Genomic DNA, 27,784 nt, shown 5'->3' with positions numbered 1-27,784 from the left:
TTATCCTGGAACACTCTTTTGGCTCATCTTCCATGGCTGTTTGGAGCCAGGCTTTGAAATCATACTTGTGAAGTTACAAACAGTGACCAGGGATGGATAAAGAGGTTTCTGAATTTGGAGAGAGGAGGATAACCTTTTAAAGACTAATTCTGGCAACTTTTGACAGAGCACAGCACACTGAAAGTTGATGGCATTGGTAGCTGGACCCGGGGATTGTCTCACTGCTCTCAGTGGGTAAGTGTGAAAGTCACATGAGAATGAAGAGCAATGAGAAAGACATAAGAAATAAGTCAAACTTAAGGAATAGCAGGAGGGACAACCTATTGAAGCTGCTTTTCACTTAGCCTTTTAGATAACCAGGCATATCTGTTTCAGTAGCTGAGTTTGTGGTACAATTAGATAATGCAAAGTTCTACGCTTGCAGCTCTTTAATTTACTGGACACTTCTTCTGAGTAAGGCTGCTTAATTAATTGGCAGTGAAAAATGTGCAGTGTTTGGCAAATTACATTTCTGTCAAAGCCCCTGCAAGATTCACTAAATCATAACTGAGAGTGCAGGAGCTGCTCTCCCTGAAGTGCTGGCTTTGTGTGTATTAGGTGGTTCAAGTTTTACCTCTGACTACACAGCTGTGTACATGAAATCAGTAAGTGTAGCCTCTTTCAGCACCTTCCCAGGCAGGAGCAGCAAGACTTCCTAGGCCACTGCAGAATCTGACCATCTTTGGTGGAACAGGCTGCAGTTCTAAGGTGAAATAAGTAATGGAAGTGATATTTGTGAATACAGAGAAACACTGAAAAGAGGTTTAAAAAATTCCCATCCCTCTCCCCAAAAACCTCACAACAACAACATCAAAAGAAAAAAACCCAAAACCAACTGGGAGCTAATCTCTGAAGTAGCATTTGATATGTTGAAAGCCTTCTGCCAGTTACACAGCAGATTAAAATTTGTTCACTTTATGGTAGTGCCCATTTCATCATGCAAAAAGGAAAGCAAGGAGGTTTTTTTTATGCCTCATTTAAGAGACATAGAATTGAATAAAGACAGACAACTTGGTGCAAGATTATGGTAAGTTGCCAGATCTACATAGGAAAAAAGTATCCACAAACTGCTTTGGCTGAGGTCATGGACATGATTTCAATTCTGTTAAAATGACTAATGAAATTATGGATGTGTTGTTGTAGTCCTGATGCTTTAAAGAGATATGTATCTGTTGCTCTGATAAAAGATATTATCTCTTCTTACAAACCTTGCTTCACTTAAAGCATATTATAGGTTTTTAAAAGAAGAAGAAAGGAGCAGCAAGTGTAGCAATAAGATAAGAATTTTGATAATACTGGTGAAGGAGGACAATGTGAGACTTGGCTAAAGAGTTGGTGAATACCTGCCTTGGGCTTTGGAGGACACAGATTCTATTGTTTATTAGCAGATCCTCATTTAGGTATCTGGCCTTGCCCAGATTCTGCAAACATATAAATGTGCACTCAGCCTTAAACATCTGAGTAAATAAAATGAAAAAACAAGAGAGCCACTACCTGCTAAAAATGTCAGCAGACATGCACATCTGTCGGTCTGTTCATGACTGAGACTTCTGATGGCAATGAATTTCATTAAGTAAATATTAATTTGTTGACTACTGAACACAGTGCTGTGGCACAAAGGAAAAGTTTTTAGAATTAAATAGGTAAAAGATCTTTTTGATAAACTTTATCTGCCTTTTCAATAAAGTTGAACAGGCAATCCATGAGTTGACATAAAAATCTATCTGTAAATTGTTAATATTAACAATTTATGAATAGATTTATATGTCAATTTAAGATGAGCTGTCTTCTAACCCAACAATGAATACTCGAAGTCCATTCCCTATAGTGTGAGTCTTTCCACATCACCCACAGATTTAGGCTTTGTGAAGTTTGTCCTGTACTTAAAGGGGTATATTGCTTAAGCACAGATCTGTGATAATGTGTCCACGTGCAAAAATTTCACAGCAGTCAAAGCAGCCCTGTTTTATTGGGTTTTTTCCATGTTTCAGCAAGACCTGATCAGAAGAAGGCATTGCAGCAGCATTCAGGTATTATCACTGCTGTTCTGGGAGTAAATCTTGCCACTGTTACACTTTTTTCATGGCTGCAGAGCAGTGAGAGCTCCATCAGCAAGTGACAGCTGATGGAATGAGGCATACTTTGGCATTTGGTTTCCAGAGAGGATGTAGTTACTGAAGGAGGAGCAACCACTCTTCTAATCTATCCCTCAGCTCTGCCTTTTTATACACCTCAGTTTCTTTAATTGAGATGCAGGATAGACCCTACAAATCTCTTTTTCCTTCTTGTTTTAAAAAGATAAATTTCCTTGAAATAGATTTTAAAAGCTGGAAAGGAAAGAACCCAGGTTATGCCAGGTTACTGAGGTGTACACTTCAAAGAGCAAGATCAAGTTGGAGCAGTGCCTGTGGATAGCCATTCCCTCCAACTTCATTTTGAAACTTTGGACTGGTGCCAGGTTACTGCTCTGCACTTGTTTGGCTCCCATATAATTTACACATGGTTTTTGCAGTCAGTTCTGTTAGTATTTTATGCTATTTATTGATTTTATATTTCTCTAAGTATTTTATTTCAAGCTCTCCAAATAGCTCCAGATTTATGTTTCAAAAGTCAGGATGTTAAGAGAATTTTATAAATGAAAAATAATTTGGAAATCACCAGATGATGATTTTTCTGTAACAATTTAAAGTATTACCTAAAGTGATGACAGTGATCAGGGCAGAGAATTATCCACGAATGATGTCCGAAGGAACAGAAGCCAGCACATCAAATAACAGGTGGGTTTTCCCTACCTAATAATAATAATCATCATCATCTATCAAGAAAATTTAATTTTAAGATGAAAGAAACAGCTTACTCAGCTCCTAAACTGAAGGCAGAGATTAATGATAATCAATTGAAGCATTTAAAAAGAGTGCAAGCAGAGAGCTGTTTTGGACCTCAAATATTCCCCTTGTCCCTGACAGAGGCAGAAATCTGGAAAGAGATGGTCTTACAGAAGGACCTAACAGACTAATAGCTTGGATAAACCTTTTCTCCTCACTCACAAGGAAACTGTTGCATCTCATATCTGTAGCCAGGTGTAAACACATGCACTGAATGTGTTTAGGTTGCACTTTCTGAATAGCTTATCTGTAGCCATGATAAAGGAGAGATAGGAGTGAAAATGCATGTAAAAGGAACACGAGTAGATAGTTGCCCTCTATAAAATCTCTGCTAATAATAATAACAATAAGTTGATCTAACTTATAGTTAGATATAGTTAGTTGATCTAACTTATAGCTAATAATAATAGTTGATCTAACCAATCCATCCTGCTGCAGATTTTATGACTCAGTACTGTGGAAGAATTTTCTGGATCATAGAAAAGTCCAAAGAGTTTACTGCTCAGAGCTTCTTTTTCTTGCTTGGCTGATCCTTGAGCTTACCTAAATCCTCACTAGTTTCTGAGACCTCTGCAGGAAGGAGAGCAGAGGTGTCCTTCCTGAGGTACCTTCCTGCAGAGATCTGGTAACACATCAGGGATTTAAATGCCTCTGGAGCCTGAGGATTCACTACCAGCATTATTTTTCCTTCTAATCCTTCTCTCATGTTTATTTTCCCACCTTTACCAACTTGCTCTGAGGGTTTTCTAGTACTCTATATGTTTTTTTGTGTATCTATTCCTGCTTGCATAACATTGATTTTCAAAAATGTTAATACCCTTTTAATTTTGAAGGACTGAATTCTCAGATGCACATTACCAAAAAGCAAAAGGAGAAAATCCTTTCTATGTTAATCTAAATGCAGCTATGGGATTCCTTACTAATATAAAACTATATTTACAGAAGTACTGCATGACCAAAGCTCTCAAAAATAGGAAATTTTTTCTCCTGGAATCTGGAGAAAAAATTTCCATATTTATTTTCTTTAGGTCATTCCAGTAGGAAACAAATAGCTCTGTATGTTAATAAAAGAGCTGATCTCAGTCATAAATATGGGTAACATGATGGAGGCTGTCAGACAAAGTCACTGGTTTGGTCTGGAAATAGATATTGGTAACATATTGGGGTTACAGGACATGGGAGCACTACAGAAAACTGGTTTTCATCACAAAAGCATCCATATTCTGAATCAACTTCTCATCTTGACCACTTCCTTGTGCTTGCTTTTTGGTAGTAGCTTAAACTAGCAAAACACATAAACCTCAGCTTACAACTTGGCTCTTTTCCAAAACCACTTCTGCCACTCTTGCATTCCCATGAGTGCTACTGCCCTTCCTCCAGTTGCTGTGGTGCTCACAAGCCCTTGCACCACAGCACTTCCCAGAGCTCACACTTAGGCAGGGAGGCTCCAAGAGTCCTGCTGTGACACAATTCAGTCCAGCTATAAGCTGGGAATATTTTCTAGCTGCAGATACTAAGGAACCTTTGCAAATCAGGTCCAAGGAGGGCTCCTAAAATGCGAAAAATCTAGATATTGTTATCGAGAGGGAAATCCACAAGTCTGTATTTTGAAAATTTTAATTTTATACAGTTGCTTGTGGTTTTTGTTTGGTTTCATACAATATTTGCCAAAAATACAGTCAAAATATTTGGCAAAATCCTCTTTTCTCCTTCCTTGTTCTCAGTACCTATCACTGCCAAAAAGTCAGAAAGCTCTTTAGAAAACAAGTTAAAAATATATGCAGGAAACTTTACAACACCAGTGTTGGCCAGTTCTAGGCCTGGCTGCTATTAAACATTCTACCAGTAGGCTTGATTGATTTAAATGAGTGCTCAGCAGTTTAAATTTACTCTCAGACAAAAGAGGTTATTTGTTATAAAAACAAAAAAACTCACTCAGGATTTTCCTAGTGGTAATATTCTGACTCTGCTACATGGGCCAAAAACTAGCCCTTAGTGGAGATGAGATGACTGCTTCCCAGAGGGAGGTGTAAAAAAGTAACAGAGGAAATCAAACCCAGTGTAATCCAGCTGGCTAATTAGATGAAACCTGGTATCCTTTCCTTGTGATGTACGTTTGAGGTCAGGGCTGGCATTAGGTGAAGTGTCTTGTCTGTGCTCCTAACAAAGCAAAGGAAGATAATTGTGTGAGATTTTTCTTACTCCAGCCTTGTAATGAGCTCAGAGCTACCATGTGACTTACCTGAAGCTCACCCATGATAAGTAGGAGTCTCCATGTATTTCTTAAAATAAGGGAAGGGTAAACAATAATTAATGGCAGATGATGTAGAGATGTGTTTGTGTGTCACTGGATTTTTTTGCTTAGGCTTGTTTGCAGGAAACCACTTAGGTCTGGCACACTGCCTGATTTACACTAAAACTTTCATGTTTCATAAAGCATCTTTGAAAACACTTAAAGAGCTGTTGGAAAAACAACCTCTTCTGGTAAAGATAATAATCCTGTTAGCTAAACATCTAACAGCATTGCTTGTATATTTACCTGACCTGTACCTTTCTTCTCTTGCCTATCATTAAGTTCCCAGACAGAAGCTCTCTCACTGACTGTTCCTTCCCTTGCAGTCCTGTCTCAAGCTTTTCCTTTATGAGGGCTTTCAGTTTGTTCCTTTGCAGTCTCTGGGAAGGGATCAGAAAGTTTTGTATGGGTCAGGGCATACACATATGCTTGTCTGACAAGGATCTTCAATGAGATGAAGAAGGAATCCTCATGGGACCAGCAAGTAGAATCAAGAAGACAGAGGCCTTTCCTTTTGTAGGAACTCATTTTTGTCACTTTGTTCTCACAAAGAAGGTGTGGAGAAGTTTTCACAGTGACTTAAATTAGCCAAGGACCAGTCCTGCCTGACCAGCTGAATGGCTTCTGTGATGGGGTGACTAAACTCATGGACAAGGGAAGATACCATTTATCTGGACTTCTGTAAGGCTTTTGACATGATGTCTTCCCTCATACTGAGAATTCTGTCACACTGGACATGTGTGCCCTTCCTTCATACTTCATATATAACTGACAGAAAACATTATTTTACTGTCACCACTTCTTTTGAAACTTTATTAGTTTCAAGCACAAGAAAACAGTATAGAAGGAAAATAACAAACAGTACTGGTCCAAATATGGGCTCCTGAGGAGGGACCTCACTCATCACTGCTCTCCACCTGGACCCCAAGGAGTTGACTGCTACTTTCTGGTTGTTACAATCCAGCCAGTGCATCATCCAACAGACAGTCCATGTCTAATCCCAAGCCAGCTGCTGTAACCAATGTTTGTTCCTAGCTTCTGTTGTGTCTCCATAAGACACACTTGTGTGTCTCTTCCAGAGTCCAAATGTCTTCTTGTCTGTCTTTGTTTAAAAATGAGCTTAGCTGGGTTGCTAAAAATGGGCATTTCTGGCACGAACACTTCAGAAAATTGGATTTTGAAGGGAGGCCAAATTTTCTCTTACATATATCCCATGAAGGCTTGTTGACACTCAATAGGGGACCTATAACATCTGTCACTGAAGGAGTTGATTTTTTTTCTCTTCAGTGTGCCATGAAATTTCGTGATGTCATTACTACAGTGGTATCTGGCACATCTAATTCTGTTTACTAGTCCCTACACTGCTGTTCTTGGTTACATCGAAGAGGTCAATATACCAGCTAAAGGTGCTCCCTCTGTCCCTCAGGATTTTATATCCTTTCCTCTCACCTATATGTGCAGTTATATTTTGTATGGAGACAAGTATTTTCTATGTATATCTTGAATTTTCAAAGAAGCCCCTTGTTTGTGACAGCCTCAGTCTGACTGAAGGCAGTGCAGAGGTGGAGACTCAGAAAGCTGAGCCCTGTGCCACATAAAGATGTACTGAGTCACATAAAGATGTACAGCAAGAGCCATGAAAGATCTGCCTGTGATGACATAATTTCCTGGTCACCCTATTGGCTATTTATCCTCAGCTTTACTGGTCAGAGTTCCTGATTAACTACAATTCATAAAATAAGGGAAAGAAACGAAAGTTAAAGAAACATATCGAACCCTAAAAAAATAAATAAAATTGGAAAGCTATGCTGAGCTTAAAGCCTTCTGATACCCTGACAATTGCCCAGAAGAATTCTGAAGGCAGCACAAGACCCATTCCTGGTGGCTGTGCACAGTTTCCTGAGTTGTTGGTGAGGTAGGAAAGGCATACATGTCCTAGATTCCTGAAAGTATCCTAAATTGCTGAAAGTGGGACTGGGCTCTCCTACCCAGAAGCTTTTAGTACAGCTGTTAATAGAAAGACAGAGATTTCCCAGGTTTTGATAAGCACAAATTGGTTTATAAACCTGAACTTTCCATCTGTGGCCATTCTTTCACATCTTCATTGGTATGCCTGATAGACACCAATCCATTTGAAGAGCAGGTAGATAGTTCTTTTGTCCTGTTGCTGTTCCTGACATGACTTACTACCTAGGAATAATGGAGGCAACCACATGGGTGATGGTCACTCCTGCAGAGTTTGCCAAGCCTGATGAACAGCAGCTGGAATGCTGAGGGAGCCCTAGAGCAGAACTGCTCTAACAGTGTGAAATTCTGCCTCTGTTTCCATTTTCTTTTGCAGATGTTTCTATTTCCTGCCCTGGGTGAATTTCTTGACCTTATTAATTTACCTTGCCATATGAATAGCTGTTTCTCCTTAGCCACAAACAGCCACTTCTGAGTCTCCAGCAGTGCAGGAATGTCCAGGTGCAGAGCACAGGTCTTACCTGTTGCCTCCAGACCTGCATCACAGATCTGTGTAGCTGCTGGTGCCAGTGATTTAGCTGGCTTTGAACAACTGTGGGTCAGATAAGGATTCACTCTCCTTGCTGTTTGTTTTTGTTGATTTCCCTGCTTTATTGGATAGTCTTGTTCTCTCTTGCTGCTGTATCTTCTGGTCTTAGAAAAGTCTAGACTGTCAGATAATTCCTTACACGCTCTTTTTTTTTGCCCATTTCTCTTTTAATATAACCAATATTGGGCAGAGTTGCTCAAGCTTCTGTTTGCAATAAAGCCTGTGCCAGAATATATCAGATTTTCAAGGAAGTATTTTGGATCTCTGCTAGAAAAGGCTGAGATCCTTTCAAAGGCCAGTGACTGTAGACATTTCTGTACTTCTTGGTGTCACTGTCTATGAGTATTGAGAGGAGTGAGAGGAAAGACCAAGTTACAAAAGTAAACTTCATAAACACTGAGACACTGCTTCCCTCATCTTCAACAACTTGCAGCAGTTGTGTTTATGTCAGCTCTGCCAAATGAGTAGGATAACAAATCATTCCAGGATGGGAGGCTGGCATGAAAATCTCCTGGTATCAGTGTTTTGCCTGGAAGAATTTTGCATGTTTTCTGTAAGCTCTCAAAGTATCCATTAGCTAATATTTATTTATGTGATTACATAGGTTATTGCATATATTAATAGAATGTATACATTTAAATATTTTTATTTATTAATATAGTATTAGTTAATATTGCTTAGTTATTTAGTTACTTACTTATTTGAGGCCTGGGAAAAGGAAATGAAGCAAAATACAAGAGCAGGGATAATGTGAAATAGATTAAAGGTGATTGAATTGTCTGCCCATGATTTATAAAAGTGATTAATAGGATTAAATTTCAGTCTTTTTAGATTACAGCTCAAATCACCAGAATGGTATCTATCCAGTTGTGGATATCCATGCACCATCAAATGGCAATTAAATCCACTCCATAAAATTAATACTTAATTTCTATCAATTTAAAAGTGGGCTGATAATGTATTTCAATGTTACTGCCATCCTTGGGATGTGCACACAGTTTAAGAGCACTGAGTGTTTTTAAGGTGTCTGTGGTAGGATTTTCCCCTTGTGCTGGTTAAGCTGTGTTCAAAGCACTTTAGCTGGAGACAAGGCAATAGAATAATTTGGGCTGGAAGGAACTTTTAAAGGTCATCTAATCCAGGCCCGCTGCAGTGAGATTAAAAAAGATAGAGCAAAATAGAGGGGTAAATTGATTATCAGTCAGCATGGAGGAAGACATCCACACATGGGGCAGTAAGGCTTATTCCAGCACAAAATCAGGAAAGAATCTCAGCACTTTTGCATTAGAGCTTTTCAGCTGTAGTGATCTAGGAAGAATTAAATCATCCTCGTATTTCTGTGCTAAAATGATTATCACGTGGCGTTTTAGGGTCATAAAAACCAAGTGATAATTCTCCACATCTGGTCTGAAAACTTCATGACAGGGAAGCCCAAGTTAAAAGTCAGTTTTGCCAGGCTGCTGACTCCCTGCAGTAAATGCACATTATACTATGCAATAGTGGCACCCAGTGGAGATTGGAATTACAGCAAAGCTTGTGCTGCTCCTGGGTATGGTCTGCCCAAACCTATCCTGAGTTTAGGAAGGCAGCACAGGATTTGGGAAGGCCGGTTTATGGGAACCAAAGCTATGCACCACTGAAGCATCCTCCTAAATCAAGGTAAGCCGTGGCAAACAGAGTTTTAATCTGAAAAATTAAGGTTCTCTTATCTATTCACATCAACCTGGATGGCCTGTTTTCCTACAGGATAGACCCTCTGCCTTACCTGCATTAATTAAAAAAAAATAAATCTTTAAGCAACATCTAATGCAAGAGCATCCTTGGGGAAGTGGGGAAAAATGCCTTCTATTCCCACTGCCCTGAGAGTAATGCCTGGATATTGAGAGTATCAGCCTGAAAAACTTGGAGAGAATGTGAGGAGCAGGATTTGTGCACAGGGGAAAGGGGGATCAGAAGGAAAGCATGGCTGCTTGCACAGTTTCAGTCTGAAAAGGCTTAAGGTGCATGAGAGAGGAGTTGAGAACAGGAGGAATGCCAAGAGTGTCAGGTAGGGAAGGAATTATTAAGGGAAAAATGTCTTCAAGCTTTAAATTCAGGTAATGATAACACAGCACCACTAAAATATATGGGCACTAAGAATGAGCTGTAAGCAGAACAACCTCAAAAAAACATGCTACAAAATAAATTGTCTATCAGATTTCTGTAAATAATATTATTTGCTATGGGGTGGTCAACATGCTGCTCCATGGGGGAGGGGGCTATCTGCACTTGTCATCTTCTGGTTATTGCTTTCCCAGGGATCATGTATTGCAAGTAGTTCTGATGAGCAGGGATTTGGGAATAGCTGACATGTTGTACTAAAGAGAATGGAGTGAATTAGAATGATGTTCCTGCACACAAGGTGTTGTTGTGCTCAGATTTCAGTTCCTGTTATGTATAGGCCTTATGAGATCACAAAAATGTGATGAATTAGAATGATGATCTGAGTTCCTAGAAATTGTCCAGCCTTAACTGTTTTAACACTTTCTTCCTTTTGCATTTATTTTAGCATTTCATTATAAGCACCACAGACTTTGGCATTTTGTCCCTGCTGGAATTCTTCTAGGTCTGCAAGGAGTGGCTGGATGCAGGAAAACACATTCCAGGACTTATGTTAATCTGGTTATTATTCAGTCTGAGAAACACTCAATTTCTGGAGAAATGAAAGTTCATTTGAAGGATAATAAATAGCATTATTGAATGGCCTATAGCCACATACCATGTGGCTGTAGGTAAGTAAGTTTTTATCTTCACTTTTTTATCATAGCACAGGGTATGAAAGGGAAATGAAGTCACTCAGGAGTAAGAATCTCCCCCAGATGTGTAATGTGAACCTCGTGGCTGATCCAAACATGGTGTTTTACTACTGTCTAGGCTGAGAAAGCAATTATAACTAAAGTGAAGGCAAAAGAACTGTTAGAATAGGCTTTCAATTTTTTTTTTGAGCAAGATACCTGATTTGTTCTGAGAAAAGTAGTTAGAAAGCATAAGTCACCTTTTAGTTAGTAAAGATTACTCCTGTCTCATCCTGTATCCTGGAGGAAGAACTGGGTTACACGTTACAGGATCTCACCTAGGAAATGTTCATGGATGAAGACACATGACTGTCTTCTTGCTCCAGTTAGCTAAATTTATTTACGTATTTAAAGGCCATGACAAATTGCTTTTCTCCTCACTCAGAAAAGGATTTTTGATGATTTTTGCCCCAGGGAACTGGTGGTGTGTGAATTTTCCAGCCCATGGATTTCTGTGTGCCTGTATCAGATGAGGCTGAGAAACACACCCTGCACTTTTATTTTACCAGCTTTGCCAGTGTATTAATGATATTGGTTACTCTGAGTAAAAATTCTGTTTGCTGCTCTCCTTTGGTTCATCTTCCCTTCAAGCTCCTTTAAACATGAAATAACTCACTTGCATTTAATTTTTGGCACATTTCTCTGCTAGAAGAATTTATGTCTTGTATTAACCAGTAAAAATGAAGCCACAAAGTGTACGAAGAAGGTAAGGCACTTAGGACCTGTGGCATTGGAGAAGACATTAGGACAGAGAAGTCCAATTAATCAGGCCAGGACATTCAGCCCCAAAAAAAAGGACAGGTAATTGAGACATACTCATGTAATTACAATTGATTTTTCTTACAGAAAAAAACCCCAAAAGACAAAGAATGACAATTGCTGAAAGTGGTAATGGCAAGGAAGTGATTTTAAGTCAAGATGACACTGGCTTTTTTTTTCCTTCTTTTTCTCTCTTGTTTTTTGAAGAAGATATGAGTGCTGATTTCTAATCCTTCTAGTCCTAAAAAGAAGAGTATGCCTATTCCAATAATTAGTATTTTTTCGTTTAAAGAGAAAATAACACAGAGAGAGAGAGAGAGAGAGATAGGCAAGGATGTAACAAGGACCTTTTCAGTAACATAGATTCTAAGATTTACAATTGAATTAACAGAGATCAGTTAAAACTCATTAAAAGCCATCTGATTAGACTGCTGGTGTTTTTATTTTTTTTTTTTCAAGAGGAATGGTTTGTGGCCAGTTATTTTGAACAAAAACATTTGCCCATTTCTTAAAAATCCTTAGGGTTTTGGAAGAAGTATTTCCATTTACTTTGGCCATTCATCTTTGTAGTGACTCCTGTATTTTACTTCTGGTTAAAGTTGCTCTCCCCTAAAACAGCTAAGGATCTAAGCCATGAGTGTCAGTAAAAAGCCTGCCAGCATCTCTGTTGCTGCAGGGTAACCTGTCCAGCAGGTGGTTGGCAATGGAGATGACAGAGTTATCCTGCAGGTTTTGTGCATTAGGAGTTGGAAACATAAGTTTTCTGTCACGGCGAGGATCATGCAAAGGTGGTTTGGATCTACTTTGCTTTAGAAATGTCTTTGCTCAGTGGTGGGACTAATGAATCTCCAGAGTACATGGTGAATCTTTGCTGTTGACAATATGGAAGTTATTTTGAAGGGAAGCAATATGGAAATAAATGTTATTGGTATTTGATATGGGTGTTAGTGAAAATCATAGTCACAGACGAAATCCCAGTGAAGAGTGGCCACTTCTTATGAGGCAGAAAGAGTAACTAATTTTATCCAACAAAATATCTGGATGCTGGTGAATCATTTAATTTCTCTAATATGAATAACATTGTGCCACCTAGTGCATTAAAATATCAGTGCAATTTGAACTGGGTTTTTAATGACAGAAACTTAATTTAAAAAACCCCAAATTTGGCTCCCAGGCAATTCAGATTAGGCAAATTAAGATTTAAAAAAACCAAATCCAAGCCTGTGCAATCCCACCACCCTCTATTCCCTTGTATGTATCTTAACTGCTGTACGTACACATGTAAAGTTGCTTGAAAAACTGGCAATTCTATAAATATTTTGAAAACCAAAGCCCACGTATTCAGTGCAACAACTGCTATTTAGGTTTTTATACAGAACTTTAGAGCAGATGTGGACAGAACACCTAAGTGCCCAGGCAGTCTGAGAGCATTGAAACCTGTAAAGACCTAGAGTTACTTTTGGGACAACATGGGAGGTTGAACAGTTCTTAGCCTAACTAGGTCTAGGTGCAAGGATTTTATTGATGGCTCCTAATTTCACTGAAGAATGTTAAACCTTCACTTTGTCATAACATTAATATGCCTCAATTGCAAGGTACTTTTCACACATTTTGGGTGAAATAAAGCCTGAAGATGCTGTTTATTTGTGGAGAGAGCCGTCAGTTCTTAGCACACAAGAGACTCACTTTGAGACAGTTTTGGATGATCTTTACTAGAACATCTCTTCCTCTTATGTATAGAGGGAAAGCAAACATGTATGAGAGACTGGCTTGAGTTTTTTATTTGGAGGCTACTAATGTAATTATAAGCAACATGGGAGATTTTTAAAAAGTCATTTACACTGATCATTTTTTTTTCCCACCAGGATCCTTGTTGGCTTTGAATGTGGTAGAATTTTTTTATGTTGAATCCTGTTTTATATGGTTTACTTTCCTCATTTGACATCAGTCAAAGTAAATTAAAAAACAAAAGTTAAATTCATATGCTAAATTCATCTTTGGTAAAAAATAGTGGGAAAGACGTAGCTCAGACTTTGCAGTGGCTTTTCCCTAGCAGTTGTTATCATTTCTTCCAGTGGCAGTTCTGGCTTGTTACACTTTCCCAAGGATGAGAAGGATGTGACCAGGACTCTGCCTGTTGCCCAGTGAAATTGGACGTATTTGTACTCTGAGACGTGATGAAAATATAAATAGAATGTCCACAGTTCTTTCTCTTTTTGTTCTTTGTCAGCTGTAGAGATTAAATACTGGAAAAATACTTCCATTGAAATATTTTATTTACAGTCTGAATTATTCTAGATTAGATTGCCTAGAAAATTATATTGATTTTGTTTGTTAATGCTTTTGGGAATGGAGAGTGCACAGAAGGCAAGTTTCAGGAGAAAGTCCAGTAAACCACAGTTTCATTCTGGGCAAGGCACTGTCCTTCAAAACAGCATTTTCCTTCTTTTGGATGCCTCGAATTTGAGTTCTTTCTAAAAGTCTGGTAGATTTTAATTTAAGGTTACATTCTTTGACCTAAAGGATTCAGTGTCTGTGGTTTCAGAGTGATGTGTATATACCTCAGAATCCTAGCTGTCACCCTTTCCTAATATCACTTCTAGATGTCCAGTTATGTCTTTGATTCCTTGTGAACTAGAACAGATCCTAATCGTGGGAGCTCTCCTGGATCCAGGAGAAAGCCAACAGCATTCTGTGGAGAGCTCCAGGGGCTCTTCTGTTCTTTATGGACTGGCAGATGGCAGAATGCAGCTTGGTCATGTGAAATTTCTAGTCCAGACTTGAGCTTTACAGATCTGGTGGATTCATTTGGTTTGGAGTATGGAATGAAAGTTTTTTACTGCTTGTGAGAACTGAGCCTTGTGTGTTATTGGGGAACACTAGTATTTTGGAGCTGTTACATTCCTTCTGCCATAACATCCTTTGCATTTTTCTAAGAATGAGAAAACTGATTTTTGGATTAGGGGCAATATTAGAAAAACAGGCAGTGACTGGATGACAGAATCAGAACACTGTTTGGGACTTTCCTAAGTAACATATTTGTTTTCCCAGATCTAAAATAAGCAGCTAAAATAAGGCAAATTGGGGTTTTATCTTTGCCATAACATAACACTTCCACATTTATCTATCCAAAATAACCCTGAGAAGATCCTGGACTATTGAAGCTGGAATCTGTTCACTAGGTAAATTCAATTTCAGACAGTTCTGATCCATTTTTCGGATGTTAGATCAGCTTATGAAAAAAGGCTGACTTGGAAATAGGATTTGGAATGCAGAATGTAACTGCCCCTATATCAAAGTGCTGTATGGTACTTATCCTTGGATTTTCACATATTGAAGAACAATCTCTACTGAAAGTGTAACAGAATTTGTGCCTTTGTTCCTCTTAGTTCAAACACTAGCTTAACTTTAAATATATGTGTTTGTTATTCTTCATAAGAGGGGTTCTTTATGTTGAGACCTGTTAAGACAGCAAAGAATATTGCATAGAAGAAAAATCAAAATTCAGCTTGTAAAAATATTCCATTTTCTCAGAGTCTAAGGATTGTTCTTATTTCTTCTAGTATAGAATCAATGTAGCAACTGTATTTGACCAAAGAGCAGCACTGGAAGGTGCTAATGGAGAGAAAAACATCTGAGATCACTTTACCTAATGACTCCTAGTAGACCTCTGACTTCTCAAAGAGACTGTATGGGAACAGCTGATCTTAAACTTGAATTTCTTTGGCTTAAAGCAATTCTGAAATTATTTTATTGCCACTGCAGTCATAGACATAAATCAATGCAGGAGACCCAAGGAGATTTACCAAACTGTCAGGAGAGGAATCTTAGGACCAAATAACTTGGGTCTGCTGTTGCCAATGAAGTTCTATCATTTCTCACCAGATAAAAACTACCCCTCTTTCACTTTTTGTGAATTTTTTATTTAAATAAGGGTAGCAATTTCCTCTGTTGTTATTACAACATGAATGAACTCTTACTGAGTTACTCACTAAAAGTTTTATTGCAAAAGTACTGTGAGCGTTTTCATTATAAATGGGTATCATAAAACTCTATAACTTGCTTGTAAAAAGTCTCTGCCAATAAAAATCTGGCACATCCAAGGTTGGTTCTGGAGCTAATTTATTTAAAAAAATTTATTAAAATAATTGAACAGCCATTGTGAAGTAATGAATGTAGCAAACAGTTCTATTAATGCCTGGTGCCTCATAGCACGGTTCTTAACAGCAACAGAAATTTTGGGAGGAGAACTATCAGTAAAGCACTGAGTCAGTTTTGGTAACTATGTGAATTTAGATATAAACCATTTTTCTGAGCAATTTACTGTGCATATTTAATACATTACATTATACAAATATTCTACTGTAATAGTGCATTTGATTAGTGTAAATATGATTGAAATACTGCAGAAGCCATGCATTTTAGAGGGTGAATATTTTTAGGCTAAATTGACTGACACCATTGAAATGAGAAGTGCAGGAAAATTGTTTGCAGAAGGATATTTTTCTTAAAAGAGTGTGCAAAAATCTCATATTTAAAATATGATGTTGTGCTTTGTTTTGACTCTTATGCATGTCCATTGCTCACTTTCTCTATCTCTCTAATGTAACTCTGCTTTCTACTGTGGTGTTTGTTGTCATTTGAGAATAGAGTAGGGTTGTATTTGTGTGAAAGTCAGGATATAATGCTATACACCTGGTCAAGAATTTTAATTCAATGAGAGAAATTGTATGTGCAATTATAGTAATAATAAAACCAGGGATTGTCAACATTATAAATTAAATCTGCAGCACAATTAAGGTTTCAAATTTTTGACATGAACAAATCAAGAATTCTGACAGGAAGATTATCAGATACTTTTCCTGAGAGACGAAGGACACTATGGAGAGTTAGATTAGGTGATAATGACTGGCTGTGACCTCCATGCTGCTGTTTTTGGATAGAGACCATTTCTCATTATCGTAATAAAATGAGGGTCCTCCAAAAATGCAATGTGCATGAGTTTTGGGGTTTTTTTTTGTCATGAAGAACTACACTAAGAGATACTAGAAAATAAAAACCATGGTGTCGCTTTAAAATCTAAATGATACAAAGTAATCAAACATGTTGAAAGAGTGTTCTTGTTTTTAAATGCCAGGCTCTAGGTGTTGGAGAATTTACCCTCACACCATGAAGTGTCTGTGACATTATTTATTTAGAAGTAGATGACTGGTGCATATTTTTTTCAGGGAGCACATCTCATTTTCTGGAGTGCCCTGCTACACATAACCCAGAGCCCCTGTTTGTTTATAGGAGTAGTTGAAGTGGGTGTTTTTCTTTTTCTCAGACTATGACCCCCCAGGGTAAATAAAAATGAGGGCTATGTGAAAATGACTAATGTATGGTCTCACCTTAATTCAGACTTCGGGTCCCAGTATCTTGTTCAGCATTCTTGTACACCACTTGACAGTTCCTCTCATCTTGTTGACAAGTCCTTTTTTGGTCTGTGTGCCTTCATTTTAATGGATTTCAGTCCCCAAAATATAATATATAAAGCCTTATCCATTATTTAAAAGAAACAAGCATGTACTTTCTGGAATTTGTAATGCAGATGCAGATACCAAGAAAACCCTACAAATAGGAATAGAGTCTTGCAGCTTAAAAACAAGCTGTTGTATATCCAGCCCTCAGAAATGTAGGGCGCAAGAACCTGAGAAACATTTGGTGTCATGTGTCACATAACTTCATGAATTTAATCTTTATAATATGTAATCTTTATCATATATATAATGAATAGTTCTTACTTAAATATATATCATAATATTTATCATTAATTGTTCTTTCTTATTCTTACAGGGTTCTGACTCTACAGGTAACATAGTCATTATTGGGATTGTTGGACAGAATAGGAGAAAAAAAATGTAACAAATGTTGGGTATGAGGGTAATTGCAAATGTCTTTTCTTTCCCCTGTAAGCCGCTGTGCTCATTTGTGACCAGTGGTTTTCCTTCTGTTTTATCAATGTAACCCAATTTTGTGAACACCTACCTGCACTACAGTGACTTCTGCATAGCTGCAAGTGAATTCCTTTGCAGTCTCTGCTCATGCCCTTTGCAGCCACTCAGGGTTTATCCTGTAGAAATTGAGGGATATCACATTGGAGGAGTAGTTCAGGAAAGGTGAGTTTATCCTTGGGTATTTCACTTATATTTGTGGGGAGTAGTTTGAAGCAATGTAAGCTGTGATTTATGGGACTGGGGATATGTGAATATTGCTAGGCTAAGAGTGTAGTGCCTGGTTTCTTTTATAAACCACAAAAATGCTTTAAAAGACTGTTTTACGCTTCACATCAGTTCTCAATATTGAGCGAATTCAAAGCCAGCTATTCTCTTATCCTTGAAGCAAAGACAAGAAAGAAGTCTTGTCTTGGTTATCAACTTTTCTGATTTTTTCCATCCTTTCTATAAAATGACTTATTCTCTATTATCTCTTTGACAACCACTTGTACTTCCTATCTGCAACAAACTTAGAGCATCTTTGAGTGCTGAGGAACATGAATTTTGAGGTGCAGAGCTGCTTCCTCTTGGTTTCATAGGGAGAAAGGGTTTGCACAGGATTTATCTTTTGACTCCTGGACAGTCCAGAGTACGGATCTTTTTATTTGATCTTGCTCTGCACTTTGCTTCTCCCTGCAGCATTGATGTAAGGTTGCTACTCAGGCATTGCCACACTTAATGCATCCTTCAAGCTGATACAGCCAAATGTCTTTTCTCTTATGCACATAACAATATTCTTAGATCAAATTTATACTTCTCCTTGGTGGATAAACATCAGAAAGAAAAAATACCTCTTCATCAGCTTGGCTTCGTCTGAAGGAAGGGAGTTTTAAAGGGAAGTTGTAGTCAAAGTTGCTGCAAACCAAAACACAACTCACCGCCAGTTTAGATACAAAGCTAAAGTTATTGACAGAAGTTTCAAAGCTACTGAGTTGGAACTGGTCAACTTCTATTCAGCCACACACTATTCCATGGTGCACACAACAGGGCTTTTGAATTAGGTGTCATGGCCACTGTTGTACAGCATTAGTTATAAAATCATTGAAGTTTTTTCACTGGTCACTGCTGCTGCCGTGGAATTGTTGCAGTACTTTGGATTATTAAGGATTATATTTGGGGATGTTTTAATGACATCACTTTGTTACTATATCATCTCATTCAATTCCATTACTCAGTAACAAGTCATCAGAATAACAATACATGGGTTTTGCTGGATGAATAGGATAATCCTCCCTCCCTGCTTTCTTTCTCAGTTACCCTCTCTCTCATCCTATAAGTTTTGATGTGTTTGGATTTTTATCCACATTTATATATTTGGTTTGCCGCGCCTAATGTTCATGTCTTCACCTACACAGTAAACCTGTCCTGGCTTCAGGTAGGAGATGTTATTACACAGCATGGGTGAAAGGAGAGAAGACACATAGCTCTGATCTATCAGTTCTTGACTGTTGGGTGCAGCCTCTGCTTTTGAAATTCTCTTCTGGGAAAGTTGTTTAAGGGGTAATCCCTTTTGTGATATTGTTTCCACATTTGCTGCCCTGCCTCTGGATCTCAACATCTTCATTTTATTCTTCTGTAAAACTGCTTGGAAATCTGCTGGTTGTTCTTACCAGAAGCACCCAATTTGGGCTGATAGTGTTATCCTTGGAATTCACAGTGGGAAATCAGATGACAGTAGCCTGTAAGACTTTCCATTCTCACTAAATGACTCTGGAGATCAATTTAGAGAAGACAAAAAAGTGTTTTGACCAAAGTTTTACCGATACATAGGGATCCATTTGAATGTTAAGTGAGCAAACAGGAATGGTAGGGAAAATCATGCTATAAGAATTTCAGCAGCATTTTATACAAATGAACATAGATATTTCTAAAAGGAAGGCAATGGGTCTTGGTTCTCAGAGTGGCATGGGAAAACTGCCTTAAACCCCCTTGTGGGAAGCAGAGAGTTAAGATTGCTGTTGTGTGTAATATTTCAAATCATGAAGTCATTAATGCAATTCATCCCAAGTTCTGTATTGGTATCTTTAACGGATGCCTAGTTTTATTTAATATTTTTAGGAGGAAGGAAAGGTATACTGAAAAAACAAGACTTTTGCCCCAGAACTCATTCATTCCTGTTGTAGAAAAAAAGAAATTATTTCCTTTCAGAAGATTTGATCTATGCAGCAGCATGGTAACACATTTATTTTGTCACTTGGATTAAGTTTCTACAACAGGGCTATGTTCATAAGGATGTAAGTTACTGGCATGTTTCCAGTTATCAATACTGAAATATTAGTGATCAAGCATTTACTGAACACCATTCCTCAAATGCAGGGGCTTCACAGCATCTTGTTGCATTCATGGAATTCATTTGTTTGCATTATCTGGCTAACTGGTTCTTTTGTATTGCCAAGGTGATGAACAGATTTGACATTTAGCTGATTACTTCACCAAAATTAAACAGAAAACAGGGCAGCCATCCAAAGTTCCTTTCAGTGTGAAACCTAATTATAAAAATGCTTTGAGCAGCAATTTCTTTTTGGATGTTAAAGTGCTTTTATTAGATTGTTCCCCTGTCATTTTAAAATTTATTGCTAGACACTTATAAATGGGGTTGCCTGCTGAAGTAGAATTATTTTATTTTCTATATTTAAGATAGGAGGAAAAAGTGTATGGAGAAAATTTTCGGCTGAATTTGTTAGTATTTTACGTGTTTCTGAAAAGGAAGGAGAATAACTAGTGCTGGGTTTCACAGACCCAAAATGTAATTTCTCTCTGTGTTGAATAAAATGGTATCTGCTTTTTTATTCACAATTCAGCTACTCCCAATTTCCAAAACCTATCACTTAGCAAATAATGAAATCAAATATGTGATTTAAAATTTGAGTACAGCAGTAGAAGCTTGTATCATTAATGTAGATTTACACAATTACTGGTGATAGAAAAATCTAACCATGTACTTGTACCTGTCTTTCATAAGCCATTACCTGTTCTCAAACAGCATAAAAGTACTCTTAAGTCATTTGTCAAGGGCATTGAATATAAGTAGGCCAAGTGAATTTTAACCAGTAAATTTAGAGCTGAAGACTGAAGTGGATCTTAGAAGAACTTTCTTGTGAAGTATTTTTTGAGTGTCTTGGAATATGTTTAACTTTTTATACTGCCTGTTGTTATTAACATCCTTTGGACCCCAGACAAGGTGCAATCTGGGGAGATTTCAAGGTGACAAAATTGTGGGGTTTTGCATATGATATTGTCTAGCACACTTTGGGTACTAAATCATCTTGTGAGGACATAGATTAATTCTTGTCACTGAGATCTATTAATATACCTTGAAGCCCAGTGAATTATGTGACTCTGCTGTTTCAAGCTGTAGAATTCTGCCATAACTAAGAGGAAATATTTTGCTGTAGGTAGATTAATGTTGAAAGCTTGTCAAGAAAAAGTTCAACATTGAAGATTTATTCTTTCTCTTTTTGCCAGTGCTTGAGCTTCTACAATAAATACCATTTGTATCTGGGGAAAAATAGAGATATAATTTCTTTTCTATTTGTCTGTGTTATTAGAGTTTCAATGATATAGTCTGTTTCTTATTAAACATTCCATCCCAGTGAATAATCTTACAGAGGATAATTTTTACTTCTATCTACCTGAGGGCTTTTCTCATAAAATACTGTAACTGTCAGTACTTATCAAATAATTTAATTCATGGCCATTGCAGGATAAGTAATTAAGATAACTCAACATTCTGTATTAATAAATAATAAAAATGAGAATAAGAGATTTGCTAAATACCCTTTTTGAAGATAATGGGTAGGACTTAACATGGATATTGTGAGGAAGCTTTGAATTGACAGAGCCCAGAGTGGGTGTGCAACACAAATGTGGGTTTGTTTTTTGTTTGAGTGTTAAGCATATTTTGGTACTAAGCCTTCTTAACTCCTCCTTGTATCTCTAAAGTGTGCAGAGCTGGGGGTGTTTAGCCTGGAGAAAAGGAGGCTCAGGGGAGAGACTTTATTACTCTACAACTCAGTGAAAGGAAGGTGGAGCAAGGTGGGACTTGACATCTTCTCCCAGGCAGCCAGTGACAGGACAAGGGGAAATGGCCTCAAACTGCACCTGGGAAGGGTCAGGCTGGACATCAGGAAAATTCCTACATGAAAAGGGTTGTCAGGCTTTGGAATGTACTGCCCAAGAGAGGCACCAGGACTGAAGGGCACTGAGTGCCATGCCTGCTTGACAAGGTGGTTAGTCATAGGCTGGACTCAGTGATCTTGGGGTTCTTTTACATCCTAAATGATCCTATGGTCTAACAACTTGCTTGTCAATGTGATAAGTTATTCAGGGCTATGTTAAATGGGGAGAAACACATTGCTATTAATTTGAAAGTTCACACTTTATGCCCCTGTGCACAGAGAACACTCCCTTGCTATGTTTTGTTGCTCACAAGTCCAATGGATGTGCCCTTTGCTGTCTTTTGTTGTGCCAGTGGGTCTCCAATTATTTAAACCAATATGTGTGCATATGATATCTATCTGCCTGAACTGTGTAAGAGCACTTCAAACACTCTAAAAGCAAAAACTTAATTCAGTTCTCATTATACTGTTTCCCTTTGAAGTATGCAAGGGATGTGTGGACCTGGCTTTAATATAAATGCTCTGTAAGCTCATCAGGAGCAGCTTGGCCAGGGTCATCTTAATAGTATTCTTCTTGATCCTGTGTTGGCTTTGTGACAATTTCAGGGAAAAGTGGCAAAAAAATTTTGTCTGTTTAGACCTTGAAGTTTGAGTCCTGTAGAGCTCAAATGAGGCACAGTAGCAATGAACATTTGCTTATCAGAGCTTATTTTTGCATTTATATTTAACTTTAGATGTCTGTCAGAGAAGACTTTGTTGGACCAAAATTGATTTCACAAAAACATTAAGGAAGAAGGAACTGCAAGACTTTTGGCAGGACAACAAACTCATATGCTGAACTCATTTCTAGTTGCTAAACTAAAACTTCCTGTGACACAAAGGCCACCAAGTTTAAGTTATTTTTGAAAATAAATGGAGTAGTTTAGTCACTGCCAAGAAAAGACAAATAGAAAACCATCTTTGGTTGCAAAAGTGCTTCCTATAGTATTTCTACATCTACCTCTTGTTTGTCCATAGGTGGATGGGATACTGTGCCTGGCTGACATCCTCACTGATACCAGCCATTCTGAAGCCACCCATGCAGAAGCAGCAGCAGTAATTGCCCAGATCACATCTCCACATCTCACATTCACTCAGCATCTCAGCAGCTTCCTGGAAAATATGGAAGAAATTGTGACAGCACTTGTCAGTAAGTTTTCCACAGGACTTCTGAGTCCAGTTAAAGTAACAGGTTAGGGTATGAGCCTTTCATTAGAAATATTCCCTAAATAATGTTTACCATCCTTCCCTTAACAGATGAAATAACAATTTTAAATTCTGAACCAGAGAATTCTGTAATTACATAATATTTTTTTTTACTCCAGGCCTCATGTGAATAGAATTTATAAATATTTGTAAAAATAGTATCTGTGTGAAAGTCTATCTTAAGACCCAAGGAGGACCAGCAAAGCAACCTTTTGTTTGGTTTTTGTCTGTAAAAGAGGAACATTGAGAGCTGATAACCTTTATGCCTATTGTATTTTCCAAACTTGCTAAGACTCAAGCTCACCACTACATCTGCATTTGTATGATAATTCAGAGGAAAAGTAGAGTGTTATATAATCTGTGGGTATTGTTACAAGAAAATGAAAGCTCTGTCTTTCTTGTTTAGGCCCCTGATCCACGGTAAAGTGAGACAAAGGTAGCAGCAAGACTTTCCTTGATCTGGGTCAGTGAGGATATTTTAGAAAAAACAAGATGACATTTCTTATTGCTTTCTAAAGAGAGGAATACCTTATTTCTGGCAGTGTGCTCCCTCCCTCTCAAATACCAGGAGCTTTCATTCAAGCATTCTCTTCTGTCTAGTCTAGAAATTTAGTCTCCCAGAGCTCCAAGTCAAAATGTACTGTTTGGGTTTTCTGGTTTGATTTCTCATGTATAATAGATCAGTAAATTCAGAATTTTTTCTAGTGAACCTATTGGTTAAACTGTAGAACTTCAATTTGGATACAACTGGGTTGTATTTTTTTTGTTTGTTTGCTTTTTAAAGAAGAAAAAAAGAATAGTATGAGTGCTTGAGGATTCTGCTGTGGCTGGGAATTATCTGAGCTGTATTTAGGCATTCTTCAGTAGGCCAAAACAGAACTAATGATGGAGAAATCAAGGGAACAATTTATTCCTGACGTCCAGCAGCAAACGGAGAAGCTTGTGCCCTAACACTGCCCGGAATCCAGTGGGTGGAATTAACCTGTGCTGAGCTTGGTTCTGTTGTAGCTAGCAGCATGTGACCTGGTTTGTTTCAGATGATTTTCTGGGTTATTTTAGTGAACTGCAGTCAAGGGCCAATCTGAACAATTTATCCAGAATGTATTAGGTAGTGGATCATTCCTCAGTTGTTGCTCTTTAGGTTGAGCAGGAATTTTAGCTGTACATATTCTGCCCAAGAAATGTAAGTGTTAAAAATGGAACATGTATAACTTTGCAAGACCTGTTTCAGTAATCACACACCACTTTCCTTGTAATATTTATAACTCAGTAATTGAATTACTGTAATATGTTTAATTTTTAAACCATGCAGAAATCCCATTACCAGGTGATTCACATCTTAGTTGAAGTACATATGTACAAGGGATTAAAAGGTAGCTGTCTCTTCAGCACTTATTGAAGTTGAAAAATATGCAGGAGGATTTTCGACTACAGAGAATTAGATTTAGAGATAAGCAACATCTACCTTGTTCTAAAGAAGGGGATGGAATTATTCTCATATGGATAATTTACTTTTAGCTTTCTGCCTCCTGTATTTGATTTTATTTAGTTATATTAAGCTTTATTTTGAACAACATGCAGTGCAATATTCCCAGTAGAACGGTATAGTAGATAGAGTATATTGTTCATCAGGGCCTCTAGTGAGATGGGTGTTCGTCTCTTCCAAGTAACAGGTGTTAGAACAAGAGTAAATGGCCCCAAGTTGTGCCAGGGGAGTTTTAGATTGGATATTAGGAAAAAAATTACTTCATGGAGAGAATTATTAAATGCTGGAAAACTCTGCCCAGGGAAGTGGTTGAATTGCCATCCCTGGAGGTATTTAAAAGCTGTGTGGATGTGGCACTTGGGCCCATGGTTTAGTGATGGACTTGGCAGAGATGGGTTTGGTTGGAGCTGATGATCTTAGAAGTCTTTTCCACCCTAAACCCTTCTATGATGTTACATAACTGACAAAATTAAGTTTATATTTTTTGTTTCCTTTTTTTTATCTCCCTGTTTATGAACTTGACATCGGCTAATAAGATCACTATTGCAAGCTGCAGATGCTTAAATATTGCCTTTAACAGCTGCATTGAAGGAATGACTTTTATCCAGCTTATTTTCTGCATTCCTAGAACTGTGCCAAGAAGCCTCATCTGGTGAAGTTTTCCTGCTGGCTTCAGCAGCTCTTGCCAACATCACTTTCTTTGATACCATGGCTTGTGAAATATTGCTCCAGTTAAATGCAATGAAGATTCTCCTGGCAGCGTGCTCAGACAAACACATAGTGGATACTCCATATTCCCGGGATCAGGTGAGGAATTTCTCTGTCACGTTTGTGTAAAAGCCAAAAGATTTCAGCACTGTGTCTGTTTTGACATAGCCAATCCTTTCTTGGTTCTTTTCATTGTATTGCCTCTTTGTTTATCTGCTTCAGTTCCTTCTTTGGTTTTGGTTGTTTTTTTATTAATTTTTTAGTGAGCATTGACAATATGACAGCTTTAATGTGATTTTCAAAAAGTAAAAAAAAAAAAAAAAAAAAAAAGGTTGAGTTCCATATATCTAAGATAGCAGAATTTATTTTTTTTCATCATGAATTAGGCCAAATAGTGACACAGAAACCCAGAGAGGTTATGGGATCTCTGTCGTTGGAGGGATTCAAAACTTGACTGGACAGAGCTTTGAGGCAAAGATAAATATGGAGCCTAAATATAGAGTTGTCAGTTCAAAGAGGAATTAGCTCCAAAAGCTGAATAAGGACCTGATCCCCAGCCCATTGATGTCGGTGGGCTTCGGACCAAGTCCTGTCTGCCTGGTAGAGGGCTTGCAAATTTTTATTGGCAAATACTGCTAATGTGCTTTTGCCTTTCTCTTTCCTTCTCACCAATATTTAAGTTTTTTTCTTTTAGTAAAGGGACACTAGAGAATACTAAATGTCTATGTTAATGCACAGGTGAAATCAGGGGGAATTCTTTTGCTCCTCTCAGTCACTCCAATGCATTGGGATGGTGCAGAGGCACTACTTATTTGGTGTCTCAGTGATTAATTTTGCCTCAGCAGTGATGTGCATGAGGCCTGAGGGTTCAGTAGTGGCTACTGAGGGATGGAGGCTGGGACTCAGCAAACTTAACCTACTTCTGTCCATGAGACCTTGTGACTGTAATTAAACTTCCATCATTCAGGCCTCACAACCTTCCCTTTCACAGCTCTGAAGGAGCCAAAAGATGATTTATGGTAGATTTAGATAAGAAAAGATGACTTATGGTAGATTTAGGATCTGCACTGCCACAGAAGGCTTTGCTCATCCTTAGCCATCAGCCAGGCCTTGGAAATTAAGGCACAGTGGACCATAGAAACTGATTATTGGTATTCTAGAGGGATTACTAGGGCTGCTTTAGCTTCTAATAGCACCTAGTAGTTTTTCAGCTCAGGTCTGTGTATAAAAAGATGGAATTAAGCCATAATTGCTCTAGTGCTCTTTGGGCAAAGTCAGAGATATCAGTTGTGGTGTTGTCATGGCTGTGTACTATTACATATATACAATCCTTCACACTCTTTTTAAAAAATTCTTCCTGTATGCTCTCATAGTTTTGATTTCCTTATTTTTTATGTCCTCATCTGAATTCTGCTGTCAGCTGTGAGTTTGCAGTTTACTCTGTGGGTAGCAGAACAAGCCCCTTCTTTTTTTGAGGAAGGTAGATCTTGAAAGGAATATATATGACTTTTTTAGGTGACAGGCTAGTTCCAGGCCTTTTGCAGCTTGCAGGCTGCAAGTTCATCTCACTAGCTAGATGAACAGCAAACTGAATGGCTTCCCTTCAAAAACTGAGATCTCATTCATCCCCCAGACACCTCATCTTCCTTCTCAGAACAACAACCTAGAGCAGCAAGGATTCTCTGTGGTGTGCTGCAGGAAGATTCTGAGCTGTCTCCTTGGCTCCTGTAGCAATGGGAACTATAACATCCTTCCCTGGGGTTTTGAATGTCCAGGTGGATTTTGAGTGCTGCTCATCTTGTCTTTAAGAGCTGCCAGTCAAGCAGTTTTGCTAATGCCAAAACCTTGAGAGAAGTCTTCCTTCAAATTCCTGAACAAGTGTGTTTGAGTGGATAGCTCCCCACTTCTTCAGTCTTGTATTTGGGGGTGGGGATGATGTCTGCCAATTGCAGCAGTCTCATGGAATATTTTGCCTTTTAATTTGCTCTGTGTCTATCATTGCAATGAGGAAAATAAACTCAGCTAAAAAAGAAAAACAGCATTGCAATACTATATTTTATAATGGTATCATAAATTGTGTTTTTTGGCTTTTGACAGGAAATCCTTTTAGGTAAGTAATGTAGTCCGAATCTTTTCTCAGGATATATAATATTATGTCCCAGACAGTAGCCATTTGCCTAGGGAGATGGACATTAAAGATGAGTAGATTTGAAAATTTTTTGATTCAAGATTCTATTTTGGATAATGGAAACAATATGAAATATATTCTCATGCACTGATGTCCATTCTGAATGACCAAGTCATCCTGGTCAGTAATAAAGATGATTTAGAATAAGTTATACTAAATGTTAAAGTGATTAAACAAAGTAAAAATTTACATAGCTGATACAAAATATTAGAAAATAGTATAAAAGACCCCTCAAACTTAAATGCTCTGTTTTTCATACAAATATTAATTTAAGTAGCACAACTACTTATAGAAAGCTACCTAATATTTCTAACTATATTACTACTTTAGTGTTAATGCTGATTTAAAAAAATTCTATTCTGCTAGGCTGGAGTGTGCTTTATTGTAAACCAAACCTGGGAGGAAGCTGAAATGCTGCAAAGGAACATGGAAATTTGTTTTCCTTTGTGCCATTTTGCCTCATCTTAAATTCACACTATGTCCTTCTATACAAGACATAAAATTATTATTAGTTATCACCCCCTGTGATGGTACAAATAAATAACATTCTGCCTTTAAAATTGTTCTGTCTTTTGAATTCTGTAAAGATTTTTTGTCCAGATGACAAAAAACATTTAAAAAAACTTAAACTAAAAAAAAC

At 37.8% G+C, this 27,784-nt stretch overlaps 1 protein-coding gene across 7 annotated transcripts in view; it reads left to right on the top strand.

Annotated features, from left to right (window-relative positions):
* INSC (INSC spindle orientation adaptor protein) overlaps nt 1–27,784 on the top strand; it is a 128,855-nt gene that overhangs the window by 85,632 nt on the left and 15,439 nt on the right. For all 7 annotated transcript variants that reach the window (XM_074543393.1, XM_074543389.1, XM_026793190.2 and 4 more), the window contains exons 8-9: nt 22,535–22,706; nt 24,877–25,055. In XM_074543393.1, coding sequence (XP_074399494.1) covers nt 22,535–22,706; nt 24,877–25,055 — 351 coding nt within the window. The remainder of the gene's footprint in view (nt 1–22,534; nt 22,707–24,876; nt 25,056–27,784) is intronic.

The sequence above is a fragment of the Zonotrichia albicollis genome, chromosome 6, assembly GCF_047830755.1.
Source record: "Zonotrichia albicollis isolate bZonAlb1 chromosome 6, bZonAlb1.hap1, whole genome shotgun sequence".
NCBI lineage: Eukaryota > Metazoa > Chordata > Aves > Passeriformes > Passerellidae > Zonotrichia > Zonotrichia albicollis.
The sequence above is the reverse complement of the archived record's forward strand: the minus strand, read 5'-3'. Positions and strand labels throughout refer to the sequence as shown.